This window comes from Olea europaea, chromosome 15, assembly GCF_002742605.1.
Source record: "Olea europaea var. sylvestris chromosome 15, O_europaea_v1, whole genome shotgun sequence".
Classification (NCBI taxonomy): domain Eukaryota; kingdom Viridiplantae; phylum Streptophyta; class Magnoliopsida; order Lamiales; family Oleaceae; genus Olea; species Olea europaea.
This window is the reverse complement of record NC_036251.1, coordinates 17,376,923-17,389,689: the sequence shown is the minus strand read 5'-3', so window position 1 is coordinate 17,389,689 and position 12,767 is coordinate 17,376,923. Positions and strand designations below refer to the sequence as shown.

The 12,767-nt window shown below is 32.7% G+C and overlaps 2 protein-coding genes across 3 annotated transcripts; both read right to left on the bottom strand.

Moving 5' to 3' along the window:
* Nucleotides 1-1,985: 1,985 nt before the first annotated feature.
* Nucleotides 1,986-2,838, bottom strand: LOC111411320 (acanthoscurrin-2-like). Its single transcript, XM_023041860.1, has 3 exons — nucleotides 2,782-2,838; nucleotides 2,273-2,458; nucleotides 1,986-2,228 (listed from the first exon to the last, which is right to left on the bottom strand). Exons 1-3 carry the CDS (start codon nucleotides 2,836-2,838, stop codon nucleotides 1,986-1,988), a joined length of 486 nt encoding a protein of 161 aa, XP_022897628.1.
* A 1,878-nt stretch (nucleotides 2,839-4,716) lies between these two features.
* LOC111410327 (protein kish-like) lies at nucleotides 4,717-10,216 on the bottom strand. Of its 2 annotated transcripts, XM_023040594.1 has the most exons (6): nucleotides 10,035-10,216; nucleotides 9,488-9,571; nucleotides 9,281-9,387; nucleotides 6,587-6,621; nucleotides 5,820-5,905; nucleotides 4,717-4,953 (listed from the first exon to the last, which is right to left on the bottom strand). In XM_023040594.1, exons 2-5 carry the CDS (start codon nucleotides 9,488-9,490, stop codon nucleotides 5,838-5,840), a joined length of 213 nt encoding a protein of 70 aa, XP_022896362.1. In that variant the 5' UTR covers nucleotides 9,491-9,571; nucleotides 10,035-10,216; the 3' UTR covers nucleotides 4,717-4,953; nucleotides 5,820-5,837. The 2 variants fall into 2 exon arrangements, with proteins under 2 accessions (XP_022896362.1, XP_022896363.1); XM_023040595.1 differs by lacking the exon at nucleotides 4,717-4,953 and having other exon boundaries at nucleotides 5,583-5,905; nucleotides 9,488-9,534.
* Nucleotides 10,217-12,767: the final 2,551 nt, after the last annotated feature.

Genomic DNA, 12,767 nt, shown 5'->3' with positions numbered 1-12,767 from the left:
ACATGATATTCTCTATGCGCAAATCAAAATTAATCCAACATAATCCATTCGATGGATACAGAAAACGAGTATGAGTTGGCCACAACCCATAGTTCTAAAAACAAATTCAATATTGAAAAGAAATATATAACTAAGAGGTTAAGTATCACTCATTTCAAAAATAAAACAAAAGTTTCAAATTTCGAAAATAAGATATTTTTTTAAGATTTATTTATTTTTAATTAATTAATTATAATTATATTAATTGAATATATTAAAGTCACATATCTATACAATTTGATCATAAATTAACGATTTAGTTATTCACATATTATTTTTGGGTCACAAATCAAAATTCTTATATATCACAAATTATTTTATAGGTCACAATTTATTGATAGATCCACAAGTCAAAAATTTATAAGTCACAATTTATTTATCGATCATCAATTACAAATATTATAAATCACAACTTATTATATGTCACAAAATTATCAAATTATCGATAATAAATTAACAATTTTTTAGGTCACATATTAGGGGTGAACGCGGTTCGATCTGGAAAATTTGTGCTATATTTTCAAATTAAACCATTTTATGCGATTTGAAATTTTTCCAAACCAAACAAACTATTTTATTTTTTGAACCAAACCATAATTTGCGTTTGGTTCAATTTTAATTTGCAGTTTATCTATCGACATTATAGTAATATATTTAACATAAGTTAACATAGAAGTTTAAATGTGAACTAATAATGTTAAATGTTAAATTATATTAATATTTACCACGAAATTCATGAATAAATTATTTTCAAAATTGACTGCTAAAAGATTTTAATAAAAAAAAATACATCTTTCTTCATTTTTATTTACATTTTTTTTATTTGACATTTATATTGTCATATAACAGTTGATAAATGTAAAATTACATTATGTCATTATAGTTTGCTTAAAACTCATTTCGTCTTACTAGTAAGATGTTAAATAAGAATTAAACGGGATATATTTAAATGTACAAAGATTGGAATTGACGAATTTCATTCTAACTATTTTATAAAAGTAAAAAGTAGTAGTACTAGTTAGGGAATTTTAACATTTTCACAAAATCAATACGCTCCGTCCTTCATTCTTTTCAAATCACAAACAAATTCATTAACTCTCTAGACATACAAAAAGTTACTTTTCTATCCAAATCACAACTCACAAGTGTATAATAAATTCAAAAATAACAAATAAAATAACAATGAAAAAATAGTTTGAATGAAAATCTGAAACTTACTGAAAGAGAAAAGAGAAAGAGATGATTCATATAGAAATTAGCAGACTAATAGGCAAAAGCGCCTGGATGTTAGTTTAGCAGTGGCAGACAAGCTTCAAATATAAAAGAAATGAGAGTTTATGTTAGGATTTCTGAAACTTTAAACATGATTTGCTGACGTAGTTTTGTTGAATTATGATTTGAATTATTAAAAAATATAGGTTTTTTTCCCCCCCATTTCATATGATTTTGAAATAATTTTAGTTTAGTTTAAATATCTGATGAGGATAAGTATTGTGAACTTGTTAAACCATAGGACAACAATGATGAACCTTATTTACTTTCATGATTATTTCAACATGCTGGTTGTAATTTATATTGCAAAATTGGCATTTTTTTTAAAGTGAAAAATGTAAAAATTTTAAGCTAATAGAATTTATATTTTTAAATAAATATAAACACGGGTTGATTCGGTTTGAAAATCAAAACCTAAACCAAACCCTTTTGAAATTGATTGGTTTGATTTGAGGGGCAAAAAAAAAAAATCATGAGTCCACGTGGACTCAAATCAACGGTTTCAACTCAACGGTTTCGATTCAATTTGTGATTTCGCGATTTTTTGTGTAGCCCTATCGCACATTATTTCTTTATCATAATTTATCTCTTTCATTGATTAATTGGGTCATACATTAACCAATTTATTGATCACAATCAACCAAATCATTTGTGACAACTACCAACACTTATGACTACAACCTCACTTCGATCACCAACCGCATCGCCATCAAAACTGTCATCGCCAAAACCCCCACTCCACCCTCTACTAGACCACCACCGTCGCCACTAGGACCATCACCACCGCCACTGCTAGATGCACTGCCAAATCCACCCCCACCAATTCTAGATCCACCATCAACATCGCCAGAAACACCGCTACCATCTCCTGGCAGCAAAATCGTCGTCTTAAACACAACCAAACCACCACCACTAGCCTACCATTCCACAACCCCAACCCCCACTAAAAAAATTCCCAAACCCCCACTCCACCCTCTACTAGACCACCACCGTCGCCACTAGGACCATCACCACCGCCACTGCTAGATGCACTGCCAAATCCACCCCCACCAACTCTAGATCCACCATCAGCATCGCCAGAACCACCGCTACCATCTCCTAGCAACAAAATCGTCGTCTTAAACACAACCAAACCACCACCACTAGCCTACCACCACAACCCCAACCCCCACTAAAAAAATTCCCAAATCTGCATTTCAACACCATCGTTGTCGTCTCTACATCAACAACTACACCACCACAACAACCATATTATCTCCCGGAACAAACCAACACTACCACCACCCGGACCACCGCTACTACCTCCAAAAAACTGCCATTTTAAACTTCAAAATCATCACCGCCACCAACCACCATTTGCAAATTGAAAACAAGCAAATCGCCAACAACCAACAATCAAAACAACCACAAAACCCCGACTACACAAATCAGATCAGAGGAGGAAGATATCACCCCAAAAAAATCCCAAACCCCCTCCCTAATTTTTCCATGCGGTGCATACATCTGGGCGACGCCGCATTTGGCCATAACAGCACCTCGATGCTATTAACTGATAATGAATGATAGTAGATAGGGATGCCAACATTTGAAGGGGTCGTCAAAGGCGAGCGGATGCTAGGATTTTGAAGGGATCACCGACGGCTGGGACTTTTGGTATGTGAGGGAGGGTGCGCGTATGTTGGATTGGAAGATTATTATGGTTTAGGATTTGGGTGGGGTATGGTTGTTAGTTGGAAAATTGTTATTTATATTTTAAATTTAAAAAAATATATATTATAATATGATTTTTGGAGAAAAGTAGTAGTTAGGTTTCTAGTGTATTGATAATTCTTTAGACAAATAGATTAATGTAAAAGAGTTGTAAAAGTTAAAAAATCTTGTAGAGTTGGTAGTATAGTCCTTGAGAGAATCCAAGATGTTTAAAAGGATCGTTGGAATACAATTAAAAGTCTAAAAGATATCAAAGAACCGTACAAATTATGCTCCAAATTTTCAGTCGTAACTTGCTACGTATATTTATTACCTAGAAAATCCTGCAACATGGAATGCAATAAAACCAGTCATGTGCTACCACAAAAGAGTGCGCAAAAATAATCATCAATTACCAAGAAATTCCATAAGAAGACAGTCCACTAGAGACAACTCTTTTGATAAAATAATTAAGATCTTAATAGGTTAATCATTATAGTTTAAACTTGGTCCAACCACCCTTCCCCAACTCCACCCAACAACAACGAATAACTACCTAAGCTTTATCTCAACAGATTCAGTTGACTACATAAATGTTTATTGTGTTTAATAGTTTTAGTATTAGATTTAAAGCAACTAGATCCTTAACAGTTATTACGCACAACTTTCGTATCGTTCCTATTTGACAAAATTTTGCACTCACTGTCAATTTACTACAACCCTACTTATTTATCCGGGCTTGAGAGTTGAGACGGGCTAAAAAAAGCATATATGTAGTCCCCCCCCCCCCAAACAGCCAACCCCTAACCCACCACCTAATACAAACAAGTACACACAATCACAGCACACCACCACCTATAAAGTAGAGCTCCCAAAGCACCCTATTATCTATGAAAACATAGACCAAAAGGCATGGAGGAAAACGGAAAGAAAGAAAGATCTTTTCGCCATGAAGACTACAACACCAGAAGGGTTTTCTTAAGGAGCTATCCACTTCACCGGGGATTTGAATCCGAGGCCGAGGAAAGCAAAGAAACAGGTCAGGAATACAAAGAAGAGGCTGTAAATGTCAAAACTGGAAAGAAACCAGTCAAGAAGATAATTCTTGCAGTTATCCAATGGGGAGAAGAAAGGGTCATAGTTTTGAGAAGGGTTAAGCATAAGATAGCCATGTATCTTGTCGGCTGCATGCCTGTCAATATCAAGGCTTCTGCTGCTTTGATTTCAATTTGATGTTTTTTTTTTCTCATGCAACTTCTATTATCTAGCATGTACTTCAGTCTCTCATGTGAATAAAAGAATATAATGCTGAGTTGTATAATAATCAGACTGGTAACGTGTAAAAAAAGTAAAAGTTCTTCTAACAGACTAACACTCATGTTATCATTTCAGAAAGGGCTCTTGCTTACTAGCCCCTGTCATTAGAATAATCTCCTCTTTGTTCAGTGTTCACCACGAAAAAAAAAATGATTAATCAACAAGGGAATTTCCTATATGGAAAATATGACCTCTTTATCATACAGGTGACAGTATGTTAATTGCAATTTAATTATTTCCTCTACATGAAATGTTTCTGATACAGCTATCCTTCACAAGATGAGAGTCAGAAGAGGAAGGGTCAATCCAAAGGTCCAAAACTAACATGACCTGTTGTAGATGCTAACAATATGGTTAGATACCACAGACAAATCTAGCAATGAAACAAATGAAGAAAAATGATTCATACAACCGACCCTAAATTTATTGAGAACAAGACTGACTTTGTTGTTGTGTATAATAACATGGTTTTGAAGGTTCATGATTAATATGCTCAATGAGTACATTTCCTTCTATAGGAGCTGTCGGTGCTAACTTCCAGCCAGCAATCCCAACTCGGGAAGGGTTTTGGTTTCAGCTCGAATTGGGGAATGGCAACCTCCTGTTTCCAAAGAGGTTATCATGCCTCTTGTTGTCCTAGAAATGAATTAGCATGAGAGAGGTTAGAGACAGTTGTGTGAAACAGCCTATGATTTAAAGAGGGTTTATGTCAAAGGAATCCACAAGTCATTTATTAGAAAACAAGGATGCAGTCCACATTCAACAGTAAATAACCAAGAACCCTAAAGTTGTGGAGAGATCAAAGGGAGGGCAAGAATTAGTACACTTCTAAATGGTATTAATTCATCCTCCAACTTTTCAGAAGGGATCAACTTACACCCCTATAATTTTTCTTTTTTTGATAGGTAGCACCCCTATAATGAAATACAATTACTTATTTTCCACCTCATACTAAAATGGATAAATAATAAATGAACATTTATGACAAGAAGTAGAGGCAGCACCAGTTGGGACATGTCATGCAGAAACCTAAAGAGACTTCCTTCATAAGAGTGAATTGATCTAGGTAGAACGCTTTAGGAAAGGTAAGGATAGCTTATTTTAGTTGCTAAGCATCATGTTGCTTTAGTTCGTTCAATAGAACTAGCGACCAACTGAAAGAAGTGGCAAAGAAAATGTTATGTAGCCAACTCCAAATTTATTGAGAACAAAGCATAGTTTGCTGTTGTTCACTTGTATCCTCCCACGCACCAGACACGGAAAGATGCTGGCATGAAAAGCAAAAACGTACCTAGAAGTGAGGGAAAAAAATTGTGTAGTGTTTACAAGGATCAGCAGAAATGTCTTTGAATAATCAAAGGAAATTTCGCACTAAAAACATGACAACATACAAGTCACAATAAAGAACACATCTGTGGCATTCAAACAAGTCCACTAATTTTGCTTTCAGCTGCATGAAGCAGTATAAAACAACTACAGGATTGAAATGGTTGTTGGAGTACTTGTAAACAGCTCTCCTCTTAGAAGAAGATTATTGAGACACCCATTGTGAAGCATCCTACAGCCACCCAAGGACTCAATCTCTCGCCTATTCAAGGAATTATATAACAGTGTCAGAATTTCAAAGCATACGTTAAACTTCGAATTTCAAAGCATACGTTAAACTTCATACAAAATTCATATGACAAGCATCAGTTAACCTTCAATGGTCACACATAGATGGAAACTATAGCAATAAATATCATCAATCTTTTTCTTGTTTTTCTATTAACCAAGAAAATTTTAAAACTAAAATAACAAGTGTCCACTATTATTCCAAAATTTAAAACCAAAAAATGTAAGGAACACCTAACTGCCATCAAAGTCTTTCAACCAGCAGCAATTACCCTTAAGTTTTAAATGAACCCCAATAAAACAACTGAGGAATGTTTTGCTCTTCTTAACTGATCATTTTCTCAAGATAAAATTTCAGATGAAAAGTCTTGAACAAAAAAGCAGCCCAAGAAGTTCTAAGAGTACATGAATATATTCATAAATACACAACCAGTTTGCTTTTTCCTGGTGAGAAGTTGAAACAAAGAATGATGTCAGAAACAAGAGCAGGTAAGAGAAAATTAACAAACAGATCAGATAGATTATCTGTTACTTTTTCCAGAATAAATTCAAAAGGGATATATTTTTTCCAGAATAAATTCAAAAAGGATACATTATGAACCATGAATTCCTTCAAGACCAGCATTGTTACATGTAGTGTTCAAGTAAATCGTACCTATTCTAGCAGCCTTCCAGAAGACACCTACAAACCTGCCACATTGGTACTTTTAGCATGAATAAGAACAAGTTTTAATCAAAGAAAAATTGAAATAAAATAAACCTAATACATAAACACAAATAAATATAATGATATGTATAAGAAAGCTAGAGGAACAGAAATAAGCTAACATGGTGCAATTTATTTCTCTGCTGACACTGGGAATTGCATAAATATATCATGATTGCAGAAAATCCACAACCATATCAGTTAGTGCCAAGTGTATGGCTGTAGAGAAAACAAGTCAAGCATACAAGTTTAAACAGAAAATTATATAGGCCCCAGCGATTCTATGAGTCCAGTACAAGCTGTACGATCTTTCTTATTATCCTGATTTGATGCAACTCAACCAGTTGGCAAATTCAGCCCTTGTTTGAGCCCCATTTTTTTCTTGGGGGGCCGGGGGGATATTGGAATAGTGTTTTTTGGAGAATGCGTAGTTAAAAAATAAGAAAAAGAATTTCAATTTACGTGTAAAATTATTTTATTGAAGAATGTGTAGTTGAAAATGAATTTTTTTTTTTTTTAATTTTATTTTATTATTATTATTTTTTTATAAATGAGTTTTTGATAAAATAGGGCTCAAGCAAGGGCCGAGTTTGACAAGTGCCTATTTTAGGGACTCTACCTTTCCTCAAAAGATGAGGCCGTAAGTTAACCCAAAGTCCCAAGGTCTCAGTAAACAAATATCACTGCCATAAATTGGCAGAAGAAATTTGTAAAGGTTTATTTGCACAGTTGGATAAGGCACATATTATACAAAAATAAAAAGATATTATTAGGCATATCATTTTGCATCCCTCCACTTTGATAGGGAAGCGGAAGGGAGAAAAACAATCTAAGCAGATTTTACCTTTTCTGCATGCGTCATGTCCCAATTTGACAAAGGACATGATGTTAATGAGGTGGTAATGGTTTAGTCCTGTTCATTTAGACCAACCAGGATAAATCTATCTGCCCTCTTTCAAATCATATTACAGAAACAAAAACAAATGAAAAAAAGGTTTTTAAGATCACATTCTCACATCTTACTTGAAAAACTTACCCAAAGGCTTGTTTGTCAGAGATTCTTTTAAAATCATTTTCAATCACACATTCTCAAAAAAAAAAAAAAAACATTTTTTGGTTGGAAAAATATGTGCCAAGCAAGCTTTAAGTTCTATCTTACACTCAACTAAAAGTATAGATGATATATATGGGACAAAAAGACTTCCAGGTGATTGCATTTAAAGTGCTACTGTTTTATTAGCGAGACCGAGCCTTTCAAATGTGATTAAGCTATATCTTACTAACTCCCCGTTTGTTTCTCATTAATGTAATAATGAGAATGAAAAATATAGCTGTTACGGATCCCACATAAGAGATAGAAATTCAAATATGATGGCTTGATATGATGGATAACGGTCATATTTTTCATTTTAATAACCAAATAATGGGAAACAAATAGGAGCTAAATTTATCATTACATACTGTCTTTACACAGCTACAACTATTTCGTACAATATTTGCGAAGATGTGATGAATGTGTTAAAATTACACTCAAAACCACAAAACGGAAGTTCATAACCTTCCATCTATTCCATCATTAAAATTTGAGGACTTGTGAACTTTATTATAACTTCCCCCATCCGTGGATTCCATACTTAGGAAGAAGCTCAAATTATTGAGCTCTAGCGTAATTTATCATCCTCAATTCAACAAGTTGAGCTTATAAGCACATTAGTCAAGCTTCAAATATGTTTCATTTATGCAAATAATCTGCACCTTCAATTAAAAAATGGATAATACCTTATAGGAAGGTAGCCAAGTGGGGTTGGTTTACAAAGCTTGGATGATGGCAGATATAGCTGCAATGGTGATTTTAGTGGCTATACTTGCAGAGTTGTGGTCCTTAACCATAAGTTAAGGGAGAGAGGAAGGTCTGTAGCGGTAGTAGAAGCTATCAAAAGAGAAATTGGTAAATGGTGGAAATCTTGCAACAACATGGATAGATGTTTATGTGATTGGGAAAAAAGAAGGTGGCAAGTGTTTTTCTCTAATAGGCGTGATCATTTTAACTTACTCCTCTTTCCTTAGTTGAGCCTAAAGATAGCAATTTAAGAGAAATAACCCAAGTGATCGTAAACATGCTAGTCAATTTAGTGGCCTGATGGTTCAGATATTAACCTTTTCCTTAGTCATCATAAAAGCTTCTTAGCTTGAGAAATACCTCAAAACGTATATATCTGAGTATAGCTTGCTTAACTACTGGAGTCAGTTAGAATGCTATACCATATAATGATCACGTTGACTAGCATTCTATATTTGAACATATGTTGCAACATAGTATGTTAACGAAACCAAGTTGAACAATATGAAAACTTATCTTTGGTTAAATTAATTGATCTACAAAAGCATTTGTTGATGAAGTAGAGATTGCAAAACGTCTATAAATCCGTATGAAATTTTCACTAGATCATTAAATGAGAACAGACAATCAATCTAGTGTTCAATTATCAATTTCTGACACAAAACTTTCGAGCATTCAGAAATCAGATTCCCAGCCATCGAGAAATTCAATCATATTAATGATCAAAAAATCAATGATATACAAAACTGGTTTAAAGAATTAATATTTTGCACATTATGGGACCATATACCAAAAAGACATACCCAGTTCTCTGCTCAAGAAGAGCTGGAAATTGCATCTTCAAATAAGTGCAGGTACAGATGCCTAACAACACCACTGTGAGGAAAGAGTGGAAATTGAAGAGAGCTGACTGAAAAGACAATTTGGAAATTATCAAAACTCACTTCTAATCCAGAAAAAAATGTAGCAATTAACTTTATAACAATGTCTATAAAGCGAAATTGTCTTACCATGTTTAAATTATCCCTGTTTTAATAATTTCTGCCTTCGGGTGTGTCTTCAACCAAAAGAAGAATTTTTAACTACCCGATTAACTAAACAAAAAGAGAAATATGAGGGCATGATTTCAATTACATGACAGGAAAATAGTTCAAAATAATGAAAGAGGATTAAATAAGGGAACTTACAAATTTTACAACAAAAATTCAGCAAGAATTTTTAATAAAGTCACAAAGGACAAAAAGAAACGTAAATTACAATCACCAATTGCACTAATTTTTACATGAGATTTGAAACTAATACATTTTTTTTTCCTTTTTCAAATAAAAATTAAAGCGAGCACAAATCAATAATATGGATTGATCCACCAATAACACATATATCAGCAAAATGAAAAACAAGTAAATATAAATCTTGTGCACTAAAAATGGTACTTGACCATAAAATCAATCCTGAAAGCAATAAATAAATAAATCAGATGCAGAATTCTGAAGATGCAAAGTGATTTTTAATTATTCCTTTATTTACAATTCCTAAGGGGAAGAAGGAAGTGATTACCGGAAAATAAAGCGAGAAATCTGACTGTATAGAACGAAGTCTTCTTGGAGCTCGGAATTTCACAACAGTTAACTGGTCTCTATGGAAAGTTGGAAACGAAAGGGTATGGCATTTGGGAATTTTCAAAAATAGCCTGAAATACAGGGAAACTCAGGCCAGACTCCCAAGTCCGGTCTTTTAAAAAGTTATTTGCGTAATGACTATAAAACATTATTACATTTAAATATTATTATGTAAAACGTCGCTATCTTTTATTTTTTTAATATTTTCACCCTCATTTCAATATTTCATTGTAGAAAATATCATTTTCATCATTTTTTAGTATAGCTCATGTTTGAGCCACATTATTAAAAAAAATGTATTATCCAGGTCAAATTAATGAGAAATACGTGGTTAAAAAATAAGAAAAAGTTTTAAATTTATGTGTAATATTATTTTATTGAAGAATATGTGGTTAAAATGATATTAAATCACTATTAAAAAATGATTTTTTTTAAAAATAATGTGGCTTAAACTAGCCTATAAAATGACCAAAATACCTTTCCATTTAAATAAAACCAAAAAAAGAAAAGAATAAATTACCACCTTACTCCTAAATATTTTAAAAAGTGTAAGTGAGTCCAAATAATTATTAAAATGTCTAATAGTACAAAACGTTCATACGTTTGGCCTATAGTGTACAAAACGTCCATACTTTTCAAATTGGTGAAAATGACGTTTTTAGCAATGAAACGTAGAAATATGAATAAAAATGCAAAAACAATTGAAACATGTGGACTTTTTTCACAAGAAGTGTAAAAAGTAGGGAAGTTTTGTGCTATTAAGCCTTATTAAAATATTAAAAATAACAAAAAAAAAAAAAACTCTCTCTCTCTTCTTCTCCAAATGGGACCACCACATTAGAAGGGAAAAAACTCCAACCAACCATTGTCCAAACCGTCAAACCTCCATATCTCTGAACCGTCAATTAATATTTTAAGACCATGAAGGGAGAGGCGTCCGGGTGAGTATAGTTGATTGACGTGTTGGAAATTGTATGAATTTTTTCGAAACAGGTGATGCCGGCAGTATTTACATTCGCGAGTTGAATATTTTGGTTTGCAATTTCAAACAAATCTATTAGCATAAAGATTTCAATGTTGGGTGTTGGTTGGTATGTGTAGAGGGAAGTGATAACTTTTCAGTGATATGGTGGTCTAGCAGTTTGGGTGGTGGTTTGCTGGAGTTTTTTTTGTTTTTGAGGTGACTGATCCATTTTGAGAAGAGAGAAAAGAGAAAGAGAGTTTTTTTTTTAAATATTTTAATAAGACTTAATAGCAAAAAAATTTCCTACGTTTGATACTTCTTGAGGAAAACGTCCATACGTTTCAATCTTTTTGCATTTTCATTCCTATTTTCATGTTTCATGGGGAAAAATGTCATTTTCACCAATTTGAAACATAAGGACATTTTGTACATGATGGGTCAAACGTAGGGACGTTTTGTACTATTAGGCCTTTTAATAATTATTTGAACTCATATGCATTTTTTAAAACATTTAGGAGTAGGATTGTAATTTATTATTTATTTTTCTTTTCTTTTTTTGTTTTATTTAAATTGGAGAGTATTTTGGTCATTCTATATTTAAAAATAGTGAAAAGGTTTCTGCAATAAAATGTTAAAAAAAGGGCGAAAATGTCAGAAAATAAAATGTAGGGACGTTTTGCACAATAACATTGAAAGGTAAGAACCTTTTGTGCTAATTACCCAAGTTATTTTGAACCTTTTGTGCTAATTACCCAAGTTATTTTGAAGTTTTAAGTTTTGTATCTATTTAAGCCCCAGTTTGAAAATCATATTTTTTTTTGTAAAAAGGAGTATTTTTAAAAGAATATGTGGTTAAAAAATATGAAATTTTTTTGAGTTTGTAAAATATTTTACAATGTAAATGGAGAGTTGAAAATAAGTATGTTAAAAAAAAGTTTAAAATGTATGATTGTCAAACAGGGGATAAATATCTGGATTCAAGTAACTTATACGAAATTAAAATTGTATGCGACTTTAAAGGAACTTAACGTTTGTCGGTAAAGTTATCAAAATATGATTTAAAACCCAAAATTAGAAATTGAACTCGACTTTCACAGGTAATTTTAACTTCATGGACACTAAATAAAATATTAGGAAACATCAACACTATTTTAATCAAAGTGGACCTTCATTTTTCTTCCGCTTACGCTAAATCAACACAATGTCGATTTGGTGCCAGGGCGGATGGAGAGAGGGTCTGGACTTGGCTATAGCCTAGCCCAGCCCCAACCCATAAGCAGATTGGTACCTGAAAAATGAAAATTTTGGTCCAAATTCATTATGAAATCAAAAGAAATAAAAATTTAGCCTAGTCTAAAAATTATTTTTAATCCAATTAACCCCATTTTTCAATTCCATACCAACAATTAATTATTCAAATTTAGTGTGTATTTGAGCTACATTATTTTGAATGAATGTATTTTAGAATAGTAGATTGATGAAAAATCTGTGGTTAAAAAATAAGGAAAAATGTTTTAGCGTGTAATATTATCTTATTAAAGAATTGTATTGAAATGATTTATGTGGCACACCATTTAATTAATGAATTAGTAAGTATTGGTGACATGTCACACTATTTAATTAATGAATTATCATCAATTAAATGGTGTACCACATCACTGATGCTTAACATATATAAGCTAAGCACGAGTGTTTAGGAGTTCATTT

Excerpts from the sequence above, each read along its gene's own strand:
- LOC111411320 (XM_023041860.1), bottom strand. The coding sequence starts at position 2,838 with ATGGCCAAATGCGGCGTCGCCCAGATGTATGCACCGCATGGAAAAATT. Across the intron at positions 2,459-2,781 it reads ATGGAAAAATTAGGGAGGGG|GCTAGTGGTGGTGGTTTGGT; the intron begins GTTTGGGATTTT and ends TTGTGGTGGTAG. Across the intron at positions 2,229-2,272 it reads TAGTAGAGGGTGGAGTGGGG|GCTAGTGGTGGTGGTTTGGT; the intron begins GTTTGGGAATTT and ends GTGGAATGGTAG.
- LOC111410327 (XM_023040594.1), bottom strand. Across the intron at positions 6,622-9,280 it reads CTTCTTGAGCAGAGAACTGG|GTTTGTAGGTGTCTTCTGGA; the intron begins GTATGTCTTTTT and ends CCAATGTGGCAG. Across the intron at positions 5,906-6,586 it reads CTGGAAGGCTGCTAGAATAG|GCGAGAGATTGAGTCCTTGG; the intron begins GTACGATTTACT and ends TTCCTTGAATAG.